The sequence below is a fragment of the Lutra lutra genome, chromosome 6, assembly GCF_902655055.1.
Source record: "Lutra lutra chromosome 6, mLutLut1.2, whole genome shotgun sequence".
In the NCBI taxonomy this organism is placed as follows: Eukaryota; Metazoa; Chordata; class Mammalia; order Carnivora; family Mustelidae; genus Lutra; species Lutra lutra.
The window spans coordinates 3,137,830-3,162,064 of record NC_062283.1 but is presented as its reverse complement, the minus strand read 5'-3'; the positions used below and the strand labels follow the sequence as shown (position 1 = coordinate 3,162,064).

The window sequence follows — 24,235 nt, the reverse complement described above, 5'->3', positions numbered from 1 at the left end:
TGTGGCTGCTGGTTTAGTTAGGGCTCTCGATAAACTGATCCACTGGGGACTTACTTATTTTAGGAAAGAAATGAGCAATCTGCTAGGTAAGTGGGGGTTAGTCTCAGGCTGCCTCCCAGACACTCTTCTGGGGCACACCTAGAAAGCGTGCCCACTCTGGTTACTTGGTACCCCGTTGTGTTTTGAAAACTTTTAATTAATCAGTCTGATTAGCCTTTATTTGAAGTCAAATGCCAAATAACAACCTTCTGTCTTGTAAGTGGGACCATTTTAACTAAAGCCTTAGATGAAAGTTTCTCCTAGCACTTTGGACTCTTCTGTAAGTTCCCGTAAAACAGGAGGCATGCACTAAGAAGGCTCTCAGCACCCTACATGAAAAGCTAGTAACTTCCATAATGATGTCTACTTATGTGTTTCTCAAAATTATGGCTATCTTCAATTTCTGAAAGGCACCATTTCACATCTTCCAAGATTTCCTGATCAGTAAGATCCAAGCAAACTGCTTGTATTCTACATCTTACCACATGATGCCTATTTCTGTTGCCTCATTGTATAATGAAGGTAATAATGTTCCCTTGGAACTGGGTGGGTTGTTGTGAGAATTAACTGGCTTAGAATAAGCACGCCATAAATGTTGGCTATATTATTATATTATTTTTATTATTCATCTTCTCATACATGCTGGTTCTTTTGACTAGAACATACTATTTTTCTTTATGGAGTAATGCTTGTTAACTTTCAGAGCTCGGCTCAAGTCAATGTCACTTTTTTTTTTTTAAATGTTACGTTAGTCAGCATACAGTACATCATTAGTGTTTGATGTAATGTTCCATGATTCATTGTTTACATGTAATACCCAGTGCTCCATGCAATCCAGGCCCTCCTTAATGCCCATCAATGTCACTTTCTTGATGAGGTCTTTCATGGCCACGTGTTGTTCCCTCCAGACTCTCCTATCCTTTTATCTTGCATTCCCAGTGCTCACCCTGACTAATTCAGGATTAATGATGGAGTTTACCATTTAACATCTGCCTAAGTACTCTTCCTCCAAACCCTTTCCCCTGCTTCTCTTCCCCTCTTTAGGACTTTACCTAAATATCTCCCTTTCAGTGAGTCCTCCTTCCCTGCTTTATTTTTCTCCTCAAAGATTTTTTTACCCGTGCCCAGTATGTGGTTTACTTACCGACTGCCTTGCTCCCTCTCTTTGGACAGGGACTGTATCTGTTCGCTCACTACCCTAGCCTGAGTCGGCTGGCAGCAAGCGGGGGATATATATTTTTGGAATGAGAGTATTAGTCCCCAGTAGGATGTGGACTTCCATGGCAAGGACAACATTGGCATCACTTGTCATTGTGCCTCCAGCTCATCACCCAGAGACACATAGAAATGGCTCAAAGCGCACATGAGTGAAGAACAAAAAAGATAAGCCCATCCAGACGCCAGGCTATAGGACAACTGATCTTTTTCTGAAAGGACACAGAGAGCAGCAACCTGAAGACGAAGGCTAATCTTGAGAAGGAACTCAAATTACTGTTGAACTCAAAAATACTGATAATAATTGACTTGGAAGAAACAGATGAATAGTGATGATATCTGCATGAAGGAAAGAGTTTCTCAATATCATAGTCACTTACAGATAGTTTTCTAGGTCACTAATCTGAACCTGTTTGACACATTTTGGTTCTTCCCTATATCTGTGTGTGAAGCCAAAGACCCATTTATGTCCAGCCTTGGAATGGCAGCATCTACATGTCCCACACAATGAAATGACTAAGCAGTCATTCCTCAGGATTGCTTCTAAGAACCCCAATAAAATTTATAGCTCCAGATGCCAAATTGGCTTTTTCAAGCTTCTGGGAGATAATGGGGTAACAGGGTTGTAAGTAAGGATACTGGGCACCAATTTCAATATTGCTCAGCCTCTCTGCTTCACTGAAACATCTGTGTCTGTGGCACCCAATTTCTCCACTGGGTTCCCAGGAACTGGAACTAAAAGTGAAGTTGGATCCTTGGACCATTGGGGCTGACTCACCCTTAAAACTAAGGGGCACTTTCTGGAACTGAAGAGTCCCATATCAACAGAGAGAGGTTACTCCCTTGCTTTCAGAAAAGTAACTAGACATGACCACTTGGAAAGTGATTTCAACACAAACTGGAAGCCATTACATTCTAGTTGGGGATGTCCATGCACTCAGGAACCTCAGTATATTCATTCACATGAATTAATTATTATGTAAACGGACATCACTTGGGGCAGATCTCAGGTCCTAAGAATTGTGGTGACATCCAGAGCAGCAAGGGACAGTTCTGAAGAAGAAACCATCGTCACTTCATCTTGGTGAACAGCTGTCTTACTAGAACTGGTTCTCTTCCACAGTAATTAAAAAGGAAACAAAATAGATTTCATATGAACCTATTCTGAGACTTCTTATCCCTTCTTTCTAGTATCGCAGCTTGACCTAATTCCACCAATTAAATTCTCTCCTGAGACCATAAGTATTGAGGAGAGGGGCTGGAGAATGGAGAATATAGAAGTCAACACCATCAATTTTAGCAATGGAGCAAGCTGCTGTAGCTACCTTTCTTTGGCCTTCACTTTGATCCCTGGAGCAGCCCCATTTCAGTTTCTTTGACTAAATCCACAGAGGCATAAACAATCCAGTTGGTTTCTATTACTACAACCCCCAAATCCTCAGTAACACAAACATTCTTTTTAGTTCTCTATACGAAAAACGGAAATCAATACCATGGACTTCAGAGAATGGACATATTTTTCTCAGGATTTTCCCAAAGGAGTAAGAGTGAATTCCTAAAACTTTGTGAAAGGACTCAAAACAAATACATATCCTATGAAGCAAGTTATAAAAATCAGAATATGACATTGTACTGAGAGGCAAAAGGGGGTGGGTCCTATGAAAGAGAGACTTTAGTTAATCATGGTATGGAAATTTTTAAAGAAAATCAGGAATAGTAAGCATCAGAATGGATACTGCTTAAAAATAGACCATTTGGGGTGCCTGGGTGGCTCAGTGGATTAAGCCTCTGCCTTCTGCTCAGGTCATGGTCTCAGGGTCCTGTAATCGAGCCCAGCATTGGGCTCTCTGCTCAGCAGGGAGCCAGCTTCCCTTCCTCTCTCTCTGCCTGCCTCTCTGCCTACTTGTGATCTCTGTCTGTCAAATAAATAAAAAATATTTTTTAAAAAAAGACCTTTTATAGAAAGAAGCAGTCTTTAATCTCTTTTGATTGTGTACCACATAAAAGAATTAAAACTTTAGCTATCTTCTTGAACATTTTTAACTGGACATCTAATACTTTTCATCAAAAACATAAATGAGTTGTTTTATAAATAAAACATTAAACTTTTTTTTTTAACATTAAACATTTTATAAGATGAAATAAGAGGAGAAATGATTATAATTGAACATTTCATGACATGGTTTGATTTTAACAACGGTTTGAACCACCTTATTATAAAATTCATACCATTTCAATTTATCTGAGAATTTTATCAAATACATCTTGAACCTGGAAAAATATCCTAGCTTTACTTCAAAGAATTGGTTCCCTAACCTGCCCTGTTGCTCTGAATTCAGAACATTCCAACCCTGGTCAACCTTCACCTATAATAAAATACACACAACAGGCAAGGAAAGGCAGGAAACCCAAGAGCTAGGTGAATGTATTAATCATTAACAGGTAATCCCCAGCCCGATACTTGGAATTATCCCTTTGGTCACAAGCAGGAGGTATTTACACTGTAGGCATTGGCTCACAATAAGGTGTGGATGCCTTTCTTTTTTTAAAAGTGGGGAGAAGAATAGTGTGGACGTCAGCATATTTTCAGGCAATTTCAAGAAATAATTTGGAACTTATGTAAGTTGATGAAGAGCTTGGGAAATGTGTCAGTGTGATTCCAGCTTGAAGAAGACAAAGTAAAAGATCCAAGGATGACATCAGCAGAAACTGAAAGATAGATACCAAGGTTTTAGGATACAGATAAAAAGATGAGGGATTCTTAACAAATAGAGAAGAATCATTAATTTTTTAAAAAATTGAAGGAAATTCTAAGACCAGTAGCCCAAAAGCAAATTACTCATGATGTTCAAGGCAACATCAAATTGAAAGTGATTCACACCTTGAACATCTTGGTGAAAGTATGGCATTTCAGGGAAAAGAGTGAACCCTATCACACCTACCTACATACACCTGTCCTACAAAAAATTAGTTGTCTGACCAGACTTCCTTATTGCATTAGCTACCAGAAGAGACTCGCAAGAAGTCAATACGGATCAGAAAGTTTTGTGAAATGAAATTTTTCCTGGATAACTTAATATTTTACTGTATTGAGCTCCATAATGATAGTGTGGCATATTAAGAAAGAAATTCTCTGCTATTCTGGGACTCAGGGGATTATCCAATTACTTTTCCAAAATAATCTCTATTGAACTATTTTGAGAAGAAGAAGGGGGAGGAGGGTGGTCATAGAAAAAAAGTCAGTGGCCAGAACTAGGCTAAGGAAAAAATGAGAAGTGCCCAGGGTATGACAATGAAGGGATGCTCACTGTCCTGGGCCAATTCTGTGCTTGCTCAAGCCTGAGAAAGACTATCGCCTTAAATGTTGCTCCTTGGGCACCTGTCCTGCCTCACCCTAGGGGAATTGAATTACATCCAAATCACAGTGACGATTACAATACTTAACAGAATGTAATCCTAGTATGGAAAGGACAGAATGCAACACTAATACATTAACTGCCACAAGTTTAGAGCACAAATTCAGAGAATAGTAATGAAACAAAGGAGACTGAACTTGGGTGAGATGTCCAGGTGTCTTAGTGGCCAGTTTCCTCAGGCATATACGGCAGGAGTCGACAGATGCTTGTTTTACTCCATGAGTTATTACCTTAAGAAATAAAACATTAAGAAAACAATGAATCTAGGGCTCAACAAAGAAAAATGTAAATCTTCCTACAAAGGCAGACTTAGAGGAAAAGTCTTTGGAGGCTTAAGTCCTCTCCATGCTTAAATAAAGGTAGATGAAAACAAATGAACTAAATATTTAAAACAAAACTTATGAGATGTAAAACAAGGAAATAGGAAGTAAGATGATGGAAGGTAAAGCGAATAGATTCTAAAATAAAGGGACAACTGGGGCACCTGGGTGGCTCAGTTGGTTAAGTGCCCCACCCTTGATTTTGGCTCAGGGTCATGAGATCAAGTCCCTTGTTAGGCTCCACACTCAGTGGGAAGTCTGCTTGAGATTCTCTCTCCCTCTCCCTCTGCCCCCTCCCCTCTAAATAATAAATAAATAAGTCTTTTTAAACAAGAGAGACAACTATCTTTAAAATGAATATATAACTAAGTGGTCTAATGAAGAAGCAGAAAGAAAGCACCCACACCTCATGTCAGAGTCCCAAAGAAAGAAGCTCACCCCTCAGAAACAGAAAAAATGAAATATTATTAAAAGGATAATTTGATAAAGCATTGCAATATCTTGCAAATATGTTTTCAATTATGTCTAAAATGAATGATCCTCCAACATAACATAAATTGTCAAAACTGATGGAAGAAATACATAGAACCCCTTCACTGGCTCATAACCATGAAGGAAATTGAGAGTTATGCCAAGAGTCTCCTCACAATGGCTTTTAGCCTACATAGTTTTACAGGCAATGTTTTCAGGCCCTCAGATAATAAAAGCAAGAATACAATGTCCATCCTATTTTTTTCAGATTATTGGGCACTAAAGAGTTTCTCATTATTTTCTTGAAATCAGCATAAGCTTCATATCGAGACATTCAGAGCCAATGTCATATACCAATAGGGCAGCCATGTCCTAAACAAACTATTAGTGAATCAAATCTGATGGTATTAAAAGAATACTCAAGGTATACTTTGCTCAACATGAAGAAATGTATTCATATAATTCATACTATTTACGTCAAAAGAGAAAAAGCATTTCATATCATTGTTAGATAGATGCCAATAAACTATTTGAGTGTGAATTATTTGAGTGTGAATTTGAGTGTGAATAGTGATTTAATTCGCATGACTTAATGTTAGAAAAAGCTCTTTAGGGAAGGGGTTTGGCTAGAGATGCTTCCGATCAACTCACAACTATACCCATTCTGAGCCCCTGGGAAACGTAAATGGTAACCCTTCTTCAAACCATCAGATGGGGAACAGTAACTACAGAGTCCCTGACCCAGACATGTTGTCTGCCAGGAATCAGTCGTAGCAGCTGCTCTGGATGTGCAGAACCATTGTTTTTACCTCCGAGGCAATGGATGCTTCCAGGGACTTGCGTGGGAAGCCTGAGCTCATTCCTGTTGCTGTTTGGCAACTTAGACTGTGATCCAAAAGCTGACAGCATCAATTCTCCAGCTCCCTTCCCTTCTGCTCTGGTGCTGGAGGGTCCCATGGAAGAGGAGGAAGGGGACGGCCAGGAAGAACGTGAAAGTGGTTCCTTCCTGCCTGCTCCATCGGTCAGACCTAAGCCCAAGACATAAGAGAGGCTTTGAGATGAATGAAACATTGAATGCGCTTTAAGTAAATGTTTTAGTTTTTACCCACATAAATGTACCACGTGCCTGGCACCCAAGTCACAGGAGACACCAGCACCTGAAGAGCCTCCATTACAACCCCCAGCCCGTCACTGCAGCCACCCCCACCCGAGGGGAAGTCCTGACTTGATTTTTAAGAGGATAAACTAGTTTTGTCTGTTTTGAAAATCTTTACTTAAGTGTTTGAAAGAAGATATTGTTGGTCTTCTTTCACTCATTCCTGCGTCTGTGAGATCCATCCATGTTGCGCTCTCCTTACTCGCCTTGCTGTGTGAAGAGACCGTTACCGATTTACTCATTCTTCTCTTGGCAGACAGTCGGATTGTTTCCTGCTGGGCTACTCCGAACGTCATTGTACATCTTGTTCTGAATGTGCAGGGAGGTTTCTAAGGGACAGGTCTATACTGCAGTGTCTACCTCGGGCTTTAGGGGATGGTGCCAAGAGGCTTCCAGAGGCTTCCAGAGGTTCTAATTCGCACTCACACGCAGTGGGCAAGAGTTTCAGTCACTCCACACCCTTGCCAATCTTTATTTCCGTCTTCTCTCACTTTCTCTGTCCATTCTATTGAAGTGCGTGGTGCTATTCCACGGTGGTTTCCATTTTCATTTCCCTAATGTCTAGTGATGTTGACCAGCGTTTTCATCTTTAGGCCACTTAGAATTTCTCTTTCATGAAGGCTCTGTTTGAGACCTTAGCCCATATTTCTGTGGGGTTGTCTGCCATTTTTTATTCTTTTTTAAAATTATTTTATTTTTATTCTTTTTTATTTTTTTTTAATTTGCCCATCCATTATCTGACTCTTCTCTTTTTCTCTTCTTTTTGTTTTCTGCAAACTCCCCTTCTTTTCTATGTTGTAAAATACCCAGAGACAGAGAGAGTTTTCTCATCTTAGCATCATCCTCAGAGCCTGGCTATCTGTTTTCTTTGAAACACCTGCTCAAAAATACCTGTTGATTTGTGTCAGGAGATTCTCTTCATGTGCTAGGTTAGCCCAAATTTTCATCCCTGTGGTTCTGTGGGGCTTTTAAAGATGGCGGGAATGTCTCTTCTAGAACAGTTGCAGCGAAACTGGCGTCAGCTCTGTGTATGAACCAGCTCTCACAGCCTGGAGGATGTGTCTTAAGAGGTAGGAACCCCATTTATGTCCTGTTGGAGACAATGATGACTATTTGAGTCCTGGGAAATTAGAAAGAAGGTCAAACGATCTTTTTCAGTCTTGAAAAAGGAACTTCTCTGGTACGCGAGTCATTGTACAGTGTCTTCCATCTTGTTATACCTTCAGTATTCTTCTCCTTATAAATCATGATTTCATTTAAAAGTGCCTCTGTTGTCTCCCTTCAATTTTCATGACATGATCCAAACTATCTCCTTGTACCTTCTGGAAGTGTTCATCTTGCCTCCCCTTGAGCCTTTCAATTCTGTCTTTTCTCTCCCTTGATGTCTAGTTAACCTCATCCATTTAATCTCTGCCTGGTCATTTCCCAGTCATTGATCCCCGGAACCTAGCTAAGGAGAAGTAGGTATCTGTTTCGCCTGATGGGAATAATCCTGATCTAAATAATTTGAAAATGGTCTGTTTAATTTTAGCATGTGAATTTTAATAGAATTGAGCCACATAAATAAACATCCATGTTTCACACATTGTATACAAATAATAAAAAAGTTAATCCCATGGATTACAGCCTTAAATTTCTGTTCCATGCTGAGCTCTATACCGTATGACTACAGCTCCCAGCAGGTCTTCTCTGTGTCCATAATCACCCCTATGAAGGGACTTATCCGTGATTATTTTCACATAGATTTTTTATTCAGCCAGTACTTTCCAAAGAGGAGACTTCAAAGGCAACAGGAATGGACGTTTCCAGTGTGTCCAGCAGCTGTCGACCCTGGCTGCGTGCTAGAAAGCCTGCGCATGTCTGAGGACCTGGGGCCCCCTAGGCTCTCCCACAGACCAGTTCATTCCGAGTCTCAATGGGCGGCCCCGTCCTCCGTGTGGTTTAGACACTCCCCAGCGGGATCCAGCACGCAGCCAGAGTTGAGAACCGCTGAGCCTATGGCCAAGAATATGAAGCATGACGATTCGTAAAAAACGTCACTAAAATTAGTGGTCAGCACTGCATTCTGGTTTGCGGGTCAATATCCTCAGAGGCGGGTGAGGGTCTTCTCTCTGGCCCAGTCCTGGATTTCTACTTGTCCAAATGTGATGTAAAAAAACATGCCAAACATGTTGACGGCAGCGGACAGGAAGAAGACATTCCTCCACCCAGACACAGAATCCTAGAGGCGGAAAACACAGAATTATCAGTCTCATGGCTCCTTCCCCCACCAGCTCTAGAAATCCTCCATTTTGTGCATTGCAAAATTGATCTCCAAGTATAGCAGGAGTGATCTGCATAGCTACTTAATACCTTAAGTTATCAAAGAAGGTTTTATGAAATTGTTGGAGACAGAACGACTCTAAAATGAACAGTGGGCTCTGGGTTGAGATGAATTTTTCTTTTCTTTTCTTTCTTTCTTCTTCTTTTTTTAAAAAAACAATTTTATGTATTTATTTGAGAGAGAGAGAGAGAGAGAGAAAGCATGAGAGGGGAGAGGATCAGAGGGAGAAGCAGACTCCCCGCTGAGCAGGGAGCCAGATGTGGGCCTTGATCCTGGGACCCTGGGATCATGATCTGAGCTGAAGGCAGACACTTAACCAACTGAGCCACCCAGGTGCCTGAGATGGATTTTTCTTTAAACCAAAATTAATTAACCTACACTAATGTCTTTCTAGAAATCTGGATCTCAACATTCACGAAAATATCACATTACTCATTTAAAATTATACCCAAAGTGACATTTTTAAGATCTCATTCCTGTGTTCTTTTTATTTAGTTTTGGTTTTGGTTGTTGACATCAGTGTCAACACCCCTTCGCCGGGAATCTCAATACAATGTGTGTCGTATTTGGGCGGAAGGACCCTCCTCACCAAGCCCTGGTAAGTCAGAGTTCATTTCTGGCATTAGAGTCACAGTGGATTCCTAACAGTTTGGTCAAAAATGAACCTGGAAAGTAGATCACATAGAGATTTGGTAAAAATGAAACAAAACTTTTTCATAAGTTGGGACGCCTGGGTGGCTCCAGTCGGTTAAGGGTCCAACTCTTGATTACAGATCAGGTCGTGATCTCAGGATTGTGAGATTGAGCCCCGTGGCGGGCTCCGTGCTGGGCTTGGAGTTTGGTTAAGATTCTCTCCCTCTCCCTCTTCCCCTGCCCTCCCTCCCCTGCCCCTGTTCTCTCACTCTAAAAAAGATAAAACTTTTTTGTAAGTTAACTCTTGTCATCCTGCCATCCCAGCCTGGCTCTGCGTTTTCTTCTGTTCTCCCAGCCCACGCTTCACACTGGGTGAACACATGCCCACAGCCATGCTCTTGTTACCATGACCTCAGCCCCCCTTTATTTAAACTGGACTTGTGACACTTTATGCTTCCATTTTGTAATTGTTCTATTTAGAATTAATCTGAACAGACTCTTCATAATCTTTCCCTTCTGCTCCTCTGTCTTTATCTCTTACCATCCCTTGACACTTATCATTCACTCTGGTCCTAACCCAGAACAGTTTCATGCTTTTCTTCCTCCAGGAGCTCATCTGTGCTGTTTTCTCTACCTGAACCACTCATTTTCCTCCATTTAGCATCCATTCATTTTTAGAAGTTCAACCTATATTTTCTTTCCCTGGGCAACCTGACCTAACAGACTGCCATTTTGAGTCCCCTGTGAAGAGAGGGACCGCGATGACACCCGCGCTTGCTGTCTCTGTCAGACCACACCGTCCTGGAGAGCAGGGGCCCCCCTGTGAGTCTCCAGGGCCTCAAACAACACCTGCCACTTGCAGATGATCAAGAAACTGGCCAACCTGACTGATGAGGAATCCGGTGGCAGTGGAGGAGATAATTCCCGCGATGAGCCCAAATCCCCTTGAGATTCCCATGAGGAAGCTTGCATACCTGTGGGCCAAAGATTTTACAAATGATTTTATGTAGAAAGCTGTCTGGGGCTTCTTAGAAGCTCAACTTTAATGTAATTCAATTCCAATAGCAAAGTCAATTTGCCTAATGATGTTTCCTTTACCTAAAGACTTTCAGGGTAATGTCTGTTTGCAAACCCTGAAATCACCTCTCTGTCACATCAGCAACCAGGGGCCATTTCAGTCTCCAGGATCCCAGGATCTACCCACCACCCCCTTCCGAGGCCGCTCAGCAAGACAAGCAGTGAATACAGTGCTCAGGACAGCACTCTGGACAAACTGGCTGGGTCCGAAGCCTGGCTCTGCCTTTGTGTGACCTCAGGCTTGTCCCTTCACCTTGGAGTGACTCAGTCTTCTCCTCTTTAAAGTGAGGATAACAATCAGGCCTACCTCGTGCAGTTGTGGGGAGTAGACGTGTTGATATTTGTCTATCAAACAGGGCTTGGCTCATGGCAAGAGCATACATATCACACATATGATGTTACCAACACTCTGGAAGCTTTTCTGAAACACATGTGTCGGCGCTTTCCCAGAGCACACACTTCCATCTCTGGTGGGGAGGCTTGGAAAGCTTTTCATCTAAATGATTACTGGCCAAGATTGGGAACTATTGTTCTGAAACTGCCCTGATAGGTCATGGCCAGGTCTTGATGTTTCTAATTATTTATCATTATTGTGCTATCATTTTGTGCATGCCCTAGCATGAGGGAGTTGCAAGAAGAGGCCTAACACCTCCAGAAAGCCCTGGCTGGGGGGTAGGGATAGGTAGAGGTCTTACCTAGGGGCGACATCTAAGGTGTTGATGATGAACCCTGAATCACACAGGTTGCTGGTCCCAGGAATGAGTATCAGCAAAATAATGGTTGTCACATAACTGGAAGCCACAAAGGGCAAAGCCACGGCACATAGCGATGGAAGGAGGAGCCCTGGGCAATGAGATGCACCATCAGGACCTCTCTCAGACCATGTGTGGGGAAAAGGGGTTTGTTAACCAAGCCCGTGCACTTATCCTTACCTAGAGATGAAAAGAGTTTTCGCACAGTGATTAATCTGAGAAGGTTTCTGGATAGAAGGAAATCTGCCAACTGGCCTCCTAGAATCGTACAACTTGAAGCAGCGATGAAAGGCAGGGAGGACAGAACCCCACTCTGAAGGAAGGAAACACATACAATGAATGTGGACATGTAGACGGCCCCAGTGTTTATCAGCTTCCCCAAGCAACGGTTAACCCGCACTCTGGACATCCTGAGTTGTTTTTCAGAAGTCAGCAGCCTTTTCCACAGAAGAGGACTGCCTCAGGGAAGAGGGCTGGTTGCATGGTAGTACACTGGGCTCCAGAGAGAGTGATAGTAAGCTCTAAGGGACACTGAAGAGTCAGCTGGTGTGGAGAAGTCACTCGGTGGTTGAGGACACAGCTCCTGCAGCTGCTCTGTCACTCAGTGGTTGTGCGATCCAAGGCACATCTGCTGACCCCTACATGTCCCCAGGTCCATGCCTGGGCAATAGGAATCATTACACACCTCCCTCAAGGTCATTGTGAAGGTCAAATGAGTGGTTCTGTGCAAGGCCAGAGTGCAGTAGGCAGCATGGAACTCTTTCTCCTTATCGCCATTATTGTTTTCGTAGAAGTACTGGAAGGATACTTACGTCTCTGATGTTCACGTGGAGCACAGAGCTGATGTAGGTTGGTAGGTATGTTATGATGATGGTGCATAACCAGAAATGGCTGAAAAACCCCGTGAAAATGGCCCAAAGTGGTAGGCATCTGACCATAGCCTTTATGGGGACAGATCGTCTGGGAGAACTAGACTGAAAGGAAAGATCTAATCAACATGGTGTTGGAACAGGTGTGAGGAGGCCTCTCCCAGTAGCCCCACACCGTGCCCTAGAGGCCTCCACATAGTCCACAGGTAGAAGGGATGCACTGTACCTGTTGAGCCAGTGAGGCAACGATGTAGTCCTTTTCCTGGACACTTATGCATGGGTGGTGCATGGGGTCATCATAAATCACGGTGAACCACAGGAGACAGCAGACACAGCCAATGCTACCTGGGAAGCCGGGACCCTGTTAATTTTCGGGTAGATCTGTGTGCTGGGGAAGGGAGGTTCCTCTGATGTGGCCCACATCCCCTTCAAAGCACACCTATCGATTCATGGTTATTCCACCAGGAGCTAACGTATCCACTTCTTTATTTCAATTCTTTTACAAATCTCCATTTTTAAAAAAGATTTATTTATTTATTTGAGTGAGAGAGAGAGAGAGAGACAGCAGGAGCGAGAGAGGCAGAGGGAGAGGGAGATAGAATCTCAAGTGGACTCCCCGCTGACCACAGAGCCCAGTGCAGGGCTCGATCCTGGGACCCTGAGATCATGACCTGAGCCAAATCCAAGAATTGGAAACTTAACTGACTGCAACACCCAGGTGCCCCTACAAATCTCCTTTTAAAAGCTTTCCAGAGACCACCTCGCAAATATGGAGTGCCATTTGGCAATGTCAGAGCCGTCTGGAGAGAACCTGAGCACGAACGTACCATTGCATAGCTGGTTAATTACTCTTAGGACTCTAGTGGTTATAGTGTTAAGTCATTAGCAGCTATTTCTTATTACCCACATTATTGTCTTATTTTGGAAGATCTGAGTATTCAGGATTGGGGAACATAGTAGTCATACATACATGAAATGACCTGCCAGAAAATCAGTGTGGCAAGGCAAAATTTTCAGCACATTTGCAAAAGATAGTGTTCTTTATATTCAAACAATATGCTCACTATGGATTTCCAGAAGAAATATTTCTTGACAGTACCTGATTAACACTTGTGAACCCAAATGACCTGGGATTAACATCATTAAGGAGAGAGCCATACAAGCCAGAACCATATTGAATGACATCATTTGGTTATAACAACAGAACAGAAATATGTCTCATTGCTAAGATCTGTCATTTGAAGATGGTTAAAGACTGCATCTGATGGGATAAGCCCTGGAAGTTTCCCTAGGGAAGGGTGCTTTTTTTTTTTTTTTTAAATCAGATTCCACAACCAGCATGGAGCCCATTGTGGGGCTCAAACTCACGACTATGAGGTCAAGATCTGAGCCAAGAACAAGAGTCAGACAATTAACTGACTGAACCATCCAGGCCCCCCAGGAGGATTAGCCTGGTAGAACACAGTTTAAGGGAATCTTGGTGGAAATAATAATTACAATAAAATATGAAGACACATTTAAAGTGTGTTCCACCAACTTTTGGTGATACTGATATTTTAACCACAAGGCAACTAGACCTGGCACTTCAGACATGGTGGTGGAGAGTCTACAGAAGACGCCTGGGGTGGGAGGGGGAGGGGCACTCCCAGTTCCTCAGAAGTCAGCACAGGGAGTCATTCCCTAGACTGGAGTAAGGGAGCCACCAATCTTCAGCATTCTCCTTTCTCTGGGCATAGGTGACAGGTAATGTGGGCATCCAACCAAAAATGGCTGGCCAACAGAGGGCTTGGGATATGGGGAAAATGACTCACCAAAAATGTAGAAGATGAAAGGCCAACCCAAGGCCTGGGAGATTAGTCCCCCAACGCAGAGGATGATAAAGGACCCAAATGCTGCCCCTGAAGAGAAGAGGGACAAAAAGGCACATACGAATACAGCAGAGGGCTGAGACTGAGTGGCCTTCCGGACATTGTCCCGACAGAGAGTTACTGAGTGAGGAGAGTCTCTCTTCCTGCTCCCAGATCTCCCCCAATAATGATGTCATGTGAAGTACTTGGAATTGCTACATAATAACGGTATGCCTCCTGACACTCCAAGAGCTCCTTAACCCCAAGGAGCCCAGTTCAAATCCCTTAGTTTGTCATAGAAACTCCCCTCAGTCATAGCCCACCAGTATTTCCTTAGAATCAGAGTTGCGTTCTGGCAGGGCACAATATGAGATTGAGGACAGGAAGGAAAAGTCTTACACGGATGAATAAGATATTGTCCCTGACCTCAAGGAGCCTTCAGTCCACTTGGGGAGAAAAAAGCACGAGCCAAATTCACTATTATAAATATAATCTAGTGTAGACCTTGGAGTTTGAACATACTTTACAGAGACCTACAAGAAGAAACGCATTTTACACGGTGACATAATACACACACAAATACATACACATACAGAAACCTCAGACAAAAGTTTCACGAATCGATACTTAGACTCACCATGTGCAAAGCACTCCAACATATTCTACTCTATTGTATTCAGTTTTGTTTCTAAATACTTTTTTCTATTTTTTTTGACCCACTACACTAATTTTATGGCCCCCGAATGGGTCCCCATCTGTACTTTGGGGAGGGAAAGGATGTGGAATACAACTACAATAATCAACCCTAGTGTCCTGTGGATGTGCACAAGGGGAAGGTGTTAAAGCTGATGACGAGACTTACAAATTGTTTACATGAGCTAAGCAGTGGAATGGATGGGTTTTGGGTAAAAGAAGCCAGGAATAGAGGACCTTCCAGGAAAATGTGCCAGGAGAGTAGAGCCAGAGAGAAGTTAAGTGCCGATTGTAGGTGACAAGAGCCTTGCTTACAGAGGGATGCCAAGTGGAAAAGCAGGCTGGGACCATATGTCAGCTGATCTTTGTATCCATGCCATAAGGAGATGGGTTTCTATCCACAGGCGTGGAGAAATGCAACTCGAAGTCCGAGCACGTGAGCAAACATGTCTTATTTGTGCTTAAGGGAGGTAACTTGGCTTTGATGGAAAGAGAAGTGTGCAGGGGACAGAGCTGGAGGAGAGAGAAGAGTAGCTGAGAGTGACGGGGTTTAGGAATCTGGGTGAGGTTCGGTGGACTGAGGTTCTGGAGCCGATGGCCAAGAAAGAATTCTTGAGCTGTGTTTGGTGCAAAATGGTGGTTTTATTGAAGCGTGGGGACAGGACCCCTGGGCAGAAAGAGCTGCTGCCCCAGGGTTGTGGGGGTGGTGACTATAGACTATGGGGAGGTTTTCCAAAAGAACTTTCATACACTTAAGAGGACCTGCAAGATATGGGAGGTCTTGCCATTGTCAAGTTAAGGTAGTTTTCCCCCTCTATTAAGGCCTTAACTTTAAGATATTTGGGGGCTTCCTGGAAGAGTATCACACATATCCCACCCAGGAGTGGGAGTGGGGAGTTGCGGGGTGTCAGCCTGCACTTTGTCCTCAGCTGGACTTCTGCTTCCTCATTGAGAGCATTTATGAATAGAGAAGACAGGACAATTGCAAAGGAAGGAGCCAGAATGCAGAAGGGTTGCTTTAGAGTAAAAATTTGTAGGATGCAGCCATACATTGGAGCTGGGAATGAGAGGCTTGAGGGAACCTCACTTCCACAAGCATACACTTACAGTGCTACTAGTTGGGGGAAATGGCAGTGAAGAAGTCTTTGAGTCCTTCGTGTGATCTGATCACATGGCCTGGAGAGGCAGACAGTAGGGCGAGTGAGATCACAAAGCTGTCATCCTTATACACATCCTTACCTGAGCCTGCAATGCTGGTGAGCTTGCTCCGTTCAAGTGGGGGAGCCCACTTGGCCCAAATTGTAAACTGACCTGTCCATGCCATTCCCTGAAAGGAAAATCATTAAGACCTGTGATCTTGAGTAGACATCTGGCACCTGTGTCCCACTCAGAATGAGAAAGTAGCTGGATACCTGGGCCATGCCCTGGATTGTCCGAATCACGATAACCAAAATCACTCCGAAGTCAGCAGCCAATGGCGTAAAGAGGGTGAGAAGGGAGGAGATCAGCAAACCAGCACCGAGCATCTGTTTTGCTCCGAATATCCCTGCTAAATATCCACTTGGGATCAGAGTCACTATTATCCCATAGCTGATGGAGCTAAAGATGATACCCTGAGTCTCTGGGCTCCATTCATACACAGAGGCCTGGTGGGGGGTAGGAAGGAAGAAAGAAAATTATTTGCTAAGAAATTCTTCTATTAAAATCTACTTTAAAACCTGTGCTGCTTGGGGTTGGTGGTATTCTAGTATAAAAATCCACTTTTCTGTATTTTTTTATTTTTTGTTTTTGCTTTTTTAATTTATTTTCTTAAATTTTTAAAATTTAAATTCAATTTAACTAACAAATTGTGTATTATTAATTTCGGAAATAATTTAGTGATTCATCAGTTGTATTTTTCACCTAATACATATCCCACCTCTTCCAAACAAACAACCAATTATATCCCTAATCTGCTCCTTTCAGAGGGGAGTAAAAACAAAAAGTGAAAAAGGAAAGAGATAAAGAAATGAAGGCACGGTAGGAAGCTATTAAATGAAATAAAGCCATTGAAAGATATTTCATCTGAGAAAGAGCTTCCTTTAACTATTTGCCTCTGAGAAAAGTTGGGTGACATGTTGACTCTCATTTCCAAAATTAAAAAAACACAACTTTACTGAACTTCATCAAAATCAGTCCTTAAAATCAAGTTTAGGAATTATGGTCTGCCTTGGCAGAGATGATTTCCTAAAACACGTATTGCATATTAGTAAGATCACATTCTTCTCATGATGTAAGCCAATAAATAATTTTTGGTAGCCTACTAGATATGTGACATCATGCTATAAATTGCAGTAAAGAAGCAAAAATATATAGATAGATAATATGAACTATTTTTATTCATTTATAATAACTACAAATAATTCAAGATATAGGGTTCTGGTCAGAATTCAAATTTGAGGGGCGCCTGGGTGGCTCCATCTTTGGGCATCTGTCTTTGGGTCATGATCCCAGGGTCCTGGGATCGAGCCCCACATCGGGCTCCCTGCTCCAAGGGAAGCCTGCTTCTCCCTCTCCCACTTCCCCTGCTTGTATTCCCTCTCTCACTGTCTCTCTCTCTCTGTCAAATAAATAAATAAAATCTTAAAAAAAAAAAAGAATTCAAATCTGAGGATAAACCAGTAAAATAGGGACTCTGAGAAGAGGGAAGAACAATTTGCAATGATCCCAGGGAGGAAGCAATACTTGAACCATCCTTTGAAGAATGACGATGATTTATACAAAGAGAAGTAAGAAAATTCATTTTTATTGAAGAGGAAAAGTGAATTTGTAGCATTTGAAATGATACTAAGTGATGAGAAAATAACCAGGACTCTGAATTGCCCAGAGCCTGGGCCACCAATAGATCTGAGGGTGTTGAGAAGTGGGGCCAGATTTTGGAGGAGCACAGCACATCAAGAGAGAAGTTTGGCAACTTGAAGTTATCCCGGAATCTTGAACACAAGAATGTGAATGTGTAGGATGAATGATGGAGAAAAGACTGGAGACAGAGAGGTCATTACAAATAAGCTGGGCCCAAGGTAATAAAATCATGAAATGCAAAGGTGACATTAGGAATGTATAGTAAATAATAGTTTAAAGAAAAAATTTAAAAATAGGGTGTAATCATGATTCTCATACAATATTGTGATAAAGATTTTATTTAACTCATGGATTATTGGAGGAATTAGTAAGATGTTACAACTGATCCAAAGAGAATTCAAAGACTCTTAAGCAGGAAGTAATGCTGAATTAGATTTTCAATATATAGCAAATTGGCTTATTCAGCTGCGGGGCAAGTCAGGAGAGTATCAGTTGATTTTCCACAGGACAGAATTATTTTGCAGAGCCGTGGGCAAAAATTCCTTGCATGACTATTTGTTATATAGAACTTACAGAGTTGCAGAATGGCCCTGAGACAATAAAAGGTGCAGAGATCTACATAGAATCCAGCAGAAGGGTGTGCTCTGTGCCAGGATTTTCACGGAAGACACCTAGTATTCTGTTCCTTTGCAGAAGTTTTCACAATTTCTTTCTATAGTCCCCCTACCTTGTAATCATAACAATCTCAGTGAAGGATTATTTTTATCACAGAAGTAAGCAGTATCTCAAAAACAAAATTCTAGGCTTTTTGCAGTAGTTCATTGAAAATTCATACTTCTATACTTTATAGAATCAAGAACCTTCCTTTCAAACTGGGTTTTCCCTCTCAACAAAGAGCATCGTTCTCCATGATACTTACTCCTGTATTAAATTCCTTCATGGATCTGCTGGGGTTGTTGAGGGTGTCCACAAGAGGTCCTTCTGTGGAGGCATTGGGCAGACCATGCTGTTGAGTGCTGTTCACCATGGCAATGATTGCAATGCTCAGACTCACACGCTGGGTTATCATGGTGAAGTTTGAGAAGTGCATGATGAGAGCCAGTCCATAGCGTAATGAGCAGAACTCTGGACCTAGAGGACAATATGGAAGTACGCAGTGAGCATCCTGACTAAAGCCATCATCTTTCCACTTCTCCCATGGCTAAAGCTGAAAAAGACATCAGAGACCTCACTCAGCCCCACTGCCTTTTTTTCACCGAAATAACCATGACTACATACAACGTTACTTTGTCGTATTCTTTAGTTGGCTGCACAACAGTCAATCTGGGATCTTACAGTCAAGTAAAGCAAATATGGTCTTTTTTCCCAGAGGTGTGGGAAGCAATTGGCAGCCATAGGAAAACCTAAGTGAAGGTATTTGTGTATCATTGTCCCAAAATAAAGTGAATGGGGGACATGGTGGCAGAGCCAGTGACAAAACCCAAGTTACCCAGCTGCAAGTCAGAGATCCTGTCTGTTCTGCATATTCATTCACCATAAAGCTTGGAAGTTTATACTTAGAGAATTGCCATTGAAGGAAGCTAACCAAACCTCAGGGATTCTCTTCTAAATATTTAAGATAGAACGTAAATGAGCATCTCCACTGATTCCTTCAGGCGATGTTCACTTGGAAACATTTTTGTTGTGTGCCACTAGACTCTGACAGCATAAGTGTTCAGCTTTTAAAAAAACTAATGCAGAGAACCATTTTTACTGAGTTTGTAGATGACACAGTGCTGGATGGGTATTCAGTATATTACAAGACAGCATATTTTCCTTAAAGATTTACTTATTTGAGAGAATGAGAGAGGGGAGGGCAAAAGGCAGAGGGAGAGGGAGAGAGAGAATCCTCAAGTAGATTCCCTGCTGAGTGTGGAGCCTGACATGGGGCTCGATCTCAGGACCCTGAGATCATGACCTGAGCTGACATCAAGAGTCAGCTGCCTAACCGACTGAGCTACCCCAGTGTCTCCAAGAACACATTTTTTTTTTAAAAGTCCTCCCAAGGTGGAACAATGGACCAATATTGCAAAGGTTTCCAAGTGAACGATGGATTCGATTTTTTCTGTGAACTTGGAGAACTAGAACTACAGAGAAATGAAGAGAGGACCTGTGAGTAAACAGATAAAAATATAATGAAAGATATAATTTGTAATGGCCAAATAGGCCCACTGATAGAATTATTTTCCTGCAAAAGAATTCTTTCCATGCTACTGGAGCATTCCAAACTCTGGAAAATAGCTAGCTGCTTGGCAATATACTATAGCAAGAATTTATACACAGGTTATTTTAAAATGACTTTTTCAAGACTTATTCCATTCTTTATGTCCCAATATTAATTGGTCATTTGGCTTGATTTCTGATAAATAACTCAGTGGGGCTCCCTAAACAAAAAAGCAACAGGTAACAGGATGAGGGGCTGGAGCTTGTCCAAAGTTCTACTCAGTCTTTGAGTCTTTCTCATGGGTGACATGATGAAAAAAGAATTAGGAGGAGAAAGCAAGGAAAAGAACAACCCTGGAGATGAGTACCCACTCTTTCATAAAGTAGCCTGCAAACAAGAGCTTACCTTTCCTGCTGGAAGTCTTCTTGTCCATTTGGATCCTTTGGGAAGTGGTGGTGCAGTCTGTGGACTTCCCTTTGCCCTGAATCTCTTTCACCACGACTGTGTTTTATCTATAGGATGAATAACAGTCCAAAACACAACACACAAATTACCTTTCATGTGAGTGTGGCCTTCTTTCAGCATCAAAGTTGTGATCCAACACAGCTACATGAATGACATTTTGCTATACACACTTGTTAGGCTAACGGATGACTCGGTTTTTATAAGAAAATTGGGCTACATGATTTAGAACTAGTCGTTTAAATTCTGCAACTGTCCATTCCCTCGTCTGTTTAGTAAGAATCAGCCTTTCTGAGTGGTGCCATAAAGAATTAAATGAGAAAGTTGCAAAGCACAGAGAACTGTGCAAAGGTGAGGAGTATTGTGGCTTGAGGTGGATCAGAGGACAGGAAAGTTAAATAAACTCAGGAGCTGAGAAAGTTCCAGAACACCCTTTCTTTCCTTCCAACCATGTTTCTCTCCCTTCTGGACAACGAGAACAACGCTGCACTGGATTTTCTCTGAACAGGAAGGATGACATTGCACAACATGTACGTGTATAACATTTGAGGCTCTGAAATGTTTATTGTTGTTTTTGCTACAGGCAATTTGTTTGCCCAGACCTAAATAAATGCCCCATGGCTAAACCAGACATGGTCAGCATGTTGGAACCAGGAAACATGTTGGCTTTTGTCCTGCTGTGGCAGGATTTCGAGTCTTGCTAACATCTGGATGATCTCAGGAGCCCGGTTTGGTGCTTCTCACTCGGGATCTTAGCTGAAGCACAATGGAACAGACAGCTCGTTTACCTGGAGTTTGGACCACTTTCTAGCTGATTTCCCTTGTTGGGAAAGTTCTCAAGACTTGACTAATGGAACTTCTTTGCTGTCCATGCAACTCCTAGTATCCATACTCCACTGAAAGCTTTCCCACCAACCTCATCAGTCAATCTAAACTCTAGAGTGGAAAGATGCTCAGAGATCCTTGGGCCCAACTGTTCATTTTACTGGTGAGAAAATTGATGTACTGGGAGTCTGAGAGCTTGACACCCGGTCTCACGTTTTACTGAGCCAGCACCAGCGTTCCTGATGGCCAGACTGTTGCTTATTCTGTTAATACTACTTCCCCTTTGGGTTCCTATTTTAAGCTCAGCTTTGAACACAATAGGGTAGCTTCCTTTTGAGGTATTCTACAGGGGAATTTATATGCCTTTAAGTGGTTTTAATCATTTACTCCAGAAGGCAATTTGATGAGGAAAATACTTTCAAGAGGAGCCTGTAATATTTAAGAGAATAAAGATGACTAGTTTTTCTTGCTTTTTTGGTTATTGGAATGATCTCACAAACCTGTCATTTCGGTTGTCCTTCCCCTTCCACCTGCTGCCATTCCTACCTTCGTCTTCACAATTTCACATAATATGAATTTTGCCTCAATAGCGGATCTCATTTGTTAATTTCCTATTTCCGTCGCATGAAACAAAGAGAAATTGGGCAGACATTCCAAACTACTCTAAACTAGGGTCCTTCGGTGATGTAATAATGAAAACTCTTTTCCCAAAATAATCACAGAAGCATATGAAAATGATGGGGTCTGAGTGTTATCATGACTGATACACACTCAGAGATAGTGGGAGTCTCAGTCCAGTTGTAAATACTATTAAGGACCCTCCCATTCAGGGGTGACACTTCTAAAAACTAGTGAGTCCTAGCACCAAAGCTATAAGTAAATATAGAAAGATCGAACAGACAGTAAATGAAAATTCGACCTTTTAAAAACAAGTATAGAGTTGTAGTTGATATAAAATTAATAATGTAGACAGTATGGTTTATGCAGAAGCAAAAGAGTAGTTTTTTTTTTTTTTTTTCCTATTTGTCTCAGTCTGGAACCCACTATTTTGTTATAGTGGTCTTTTTATTGCTCTTAGATTTCCCCTAATCCCCGGCCTGTCTTGCATCATCTCTGTTAGTCGAGTCTCCCAGTTTACTCAGAGTAAATATCACATGTTGTTGAAGAGTATGAACCCTCAGTTCAAAGGGTATCCAGGGACCAAGCTCTTCTGTCCCATTTACAATCTGAGTAAACCAGTGCAGGTTTCATAAACTACCAGAGCGTTAATTGAACAGGAAACAGAAAAGAACAGGACAAAAACCAAAGATTAAAAACAAAAAACAAGATATATGGGGACGATATTATTTCATGGGACAGTTGTGAGTAAGGGAAAAAGAGAAGATATTGAGACACACCTTCTAAATGTGAAGTACACGTTGTGATCTATTCCTGATATTAACAACAGCCATCATCATCAGCACTCACCAGATGGCTTGGGCCCTTGCAGGTTAATGAGTACAGATTTAGAGCAAATAAAATACATTTCTGTGGAAGCACTTTTGATTGATTGTTCAATCGGTTTCAAACATTTCCTTTGAAAAGCAGGTTCTTCTGAACTAGAATCCACAAGATGGGGGAAGAAGGGACGCATCTTGCTATGAACATCAGAGAATGTGGGAAGAAGCAATGTCTCCCAGGTTAGTAGAGCTGAGGCCCCTTTTTATCACCTCCCTACCTTTCTGAAAGATGGGTAGTGCTGAGATAAAACTTGTTACTCCAGTAGGTCATTTATGTCATGCTGTCAATTCACTTATGAATTTAGTCGTGGAAAAAAAAAAGAATCAAAGAAAAAAAATTGTATCAGGGACCGATAGTGGGTGATCCTAGAAAGCAGGGTAAGGCCCAGATCAAGTGCACCTTGGGGGACTCACAGCTGGGCTCACCAGGAGATCTGCACGGTGTATGTGCCCCTTTCCTCCAAGTGACAACCTCAAGCTTGTCTTCCAGGCACATACAAGCCCAACTGGGCTTTGGTTGGGGGACCTTCTCTGGCAAATTGGGAAAAGGCGCCTTCACTGACTTTCCACCTAGGCCTTCCCGTGAGAGAAGCATAATCCTAATCTCTCTGGGCCCTTCTGAGCTGGCCAGTGAGGACACCTAAACTGGTGAGCCCTACAAGCATATAAGTATTCTTGCTTTTACTCTTATTTATGACTTCATATGCTCCTTTTCTTGAGAGACAGTTTCGAATATACATAGAAATCTGAAAAGACTCATTTGCCACAGTCCCTGAGCCCACAGCTGGTTAGTTCTGAGCCAGTGTTTTATCCCACAGTGAAACCCATCCAACTCATCCAGGTGTCACAGCTAATAGGGAATCCTCAGAGAAGGGATCGTTGCCCCGTGTCCACTGGCACTGGTGGCCTCTCAAGCCTTGTTCGATTGAGTCCATTGAATCGATTGCATGTGTTAGAAAAGTCCCTTCTTCATCTGGAAACAGAAACCATTCCCGGGTGGGATCCTTAGGCTGCTCTTAACGTTTTCCTCCGACTTCCCCTCAAACTGTTCCCTCCCTTTAATGGATCTCTGCTTGATTAGTAATTATCCTCCGACCCAAAAAGAAGAAAAGCACTTACCTTCACCATTAAACCAGTATTTTAAGCCCTAGACTATAAGGCTCCCTGAAGAAGTTTCTATCCTTTCCTCCCTTTCCGATTATTCCACAGAGTTTCACAAGGATAAATACTGAGCCACGTGGCAGTGCGACAGCATCAGGTCTGGCCCTACATCCTCAGAGCAGGGCGCCTGGGTTTGACTCTGCTGCTTAATTTTTAACTTCATTTTCAAGTTGTCACCGATAAAATGAGTATCTCAAAGAGTGACATCATGTTTTTCTGCTTTGAACTGTGCATACAACCAAAAAAGTCACAAGCATTTTTCCTGAAAGGAGGTGGCATATTGTGGATGAAAGACCAAGGCTCCCAGAGTTAGAGGGATGAGGTGAAAGGTGAACCCCATCTTCACTTCTAGCATTTTCTGCGGCCTAAGACAAGTCGCTCATCCTCTGTGAATTTCATTAGTAAAGCAAGGGTTATAACACCCAACTCATGG

At 42.2% G+C, this 24,235-nt stretch overlaps 1 protein-coding gene across 3 annotated transcripts; it reads right to left on the bottom strand.

Moving 5' to 3' along the window:
- Positions 1–7,395: 7,395 nt before the first annotated feature.
- On the bottom strand, positions 7,396–23,932 carry SLC17A2 (solute carrier family 17 member 2). 3 transcript variants are annotated; one of them, XM_047732661.1, is made up of 13 exons: positions 23,761–23,932; positions 22,860–22,933; positions 20,261–20,367; positions 18,572–18,783; positions 16,224–16,457; positions 16,051–16,138; positions 14,083–14,169; positions 12,498–12,616; positions 12,215–12,376; positions 11,583–11,715; positions 11,346–11,493; positions 10,457–10,547; positions 7,396–8,838 (listed from the first exon to the last, which is right to left on the bottom strand). In XM_047732661.1, the coding sequence occupies exons 3-13, from the start codon at positions 20,286–20,288 to the stop codon at positions 8,704–8,706; spliced, it is 1,437 nt and encodes a 478-aa protein (XP_047588617.1). In that variant the 5' UTR covers positions 20,289–20,367; positions 22,860–22,933; positions 23,761–23,932; the 3' UTR covers positions 7,396–8,703. The 3 variants fall into 3 exon arrangements, with proteins under 3 accessions (XP_047588617.1, XP_047588616.1, XP_047588618.1); XM_047732660.1 differs by lacking the exon at positions 22,860–22,933; XM_047732662.1 differs by lacking the exons at positions 7,396–8,838; positions 22,860–22,933 and having other exon boundaries at positions 10,462–10,547; positions 12,215–12,371.
- Between the last annotated feature and the right edge of the window lie 303 nt (positions 23,933–24,235).

Coding starts and splice junctions, on each gene's coding strand:
- SLC17A2 (XM_047732661.1), bottom strand. CDS start 20,288: ATGGACAAGAAGACTTCCAGCAGGAAAG. Junction 12,617..14,082: donor TTTCATCTTCTACATTTTTG/GTGAGTCATTTT, acceptor CCGGCTTCCCAG/GTAGCATTGGCTGTGTCTGC. Junction 11,716..12,214: donor TCCACGTGAACATCAGAGAC/GTAAGTATCCTT, acceptor TCCTTCCTTCAG/AGTGGGGTTCTGTCCTCCCT.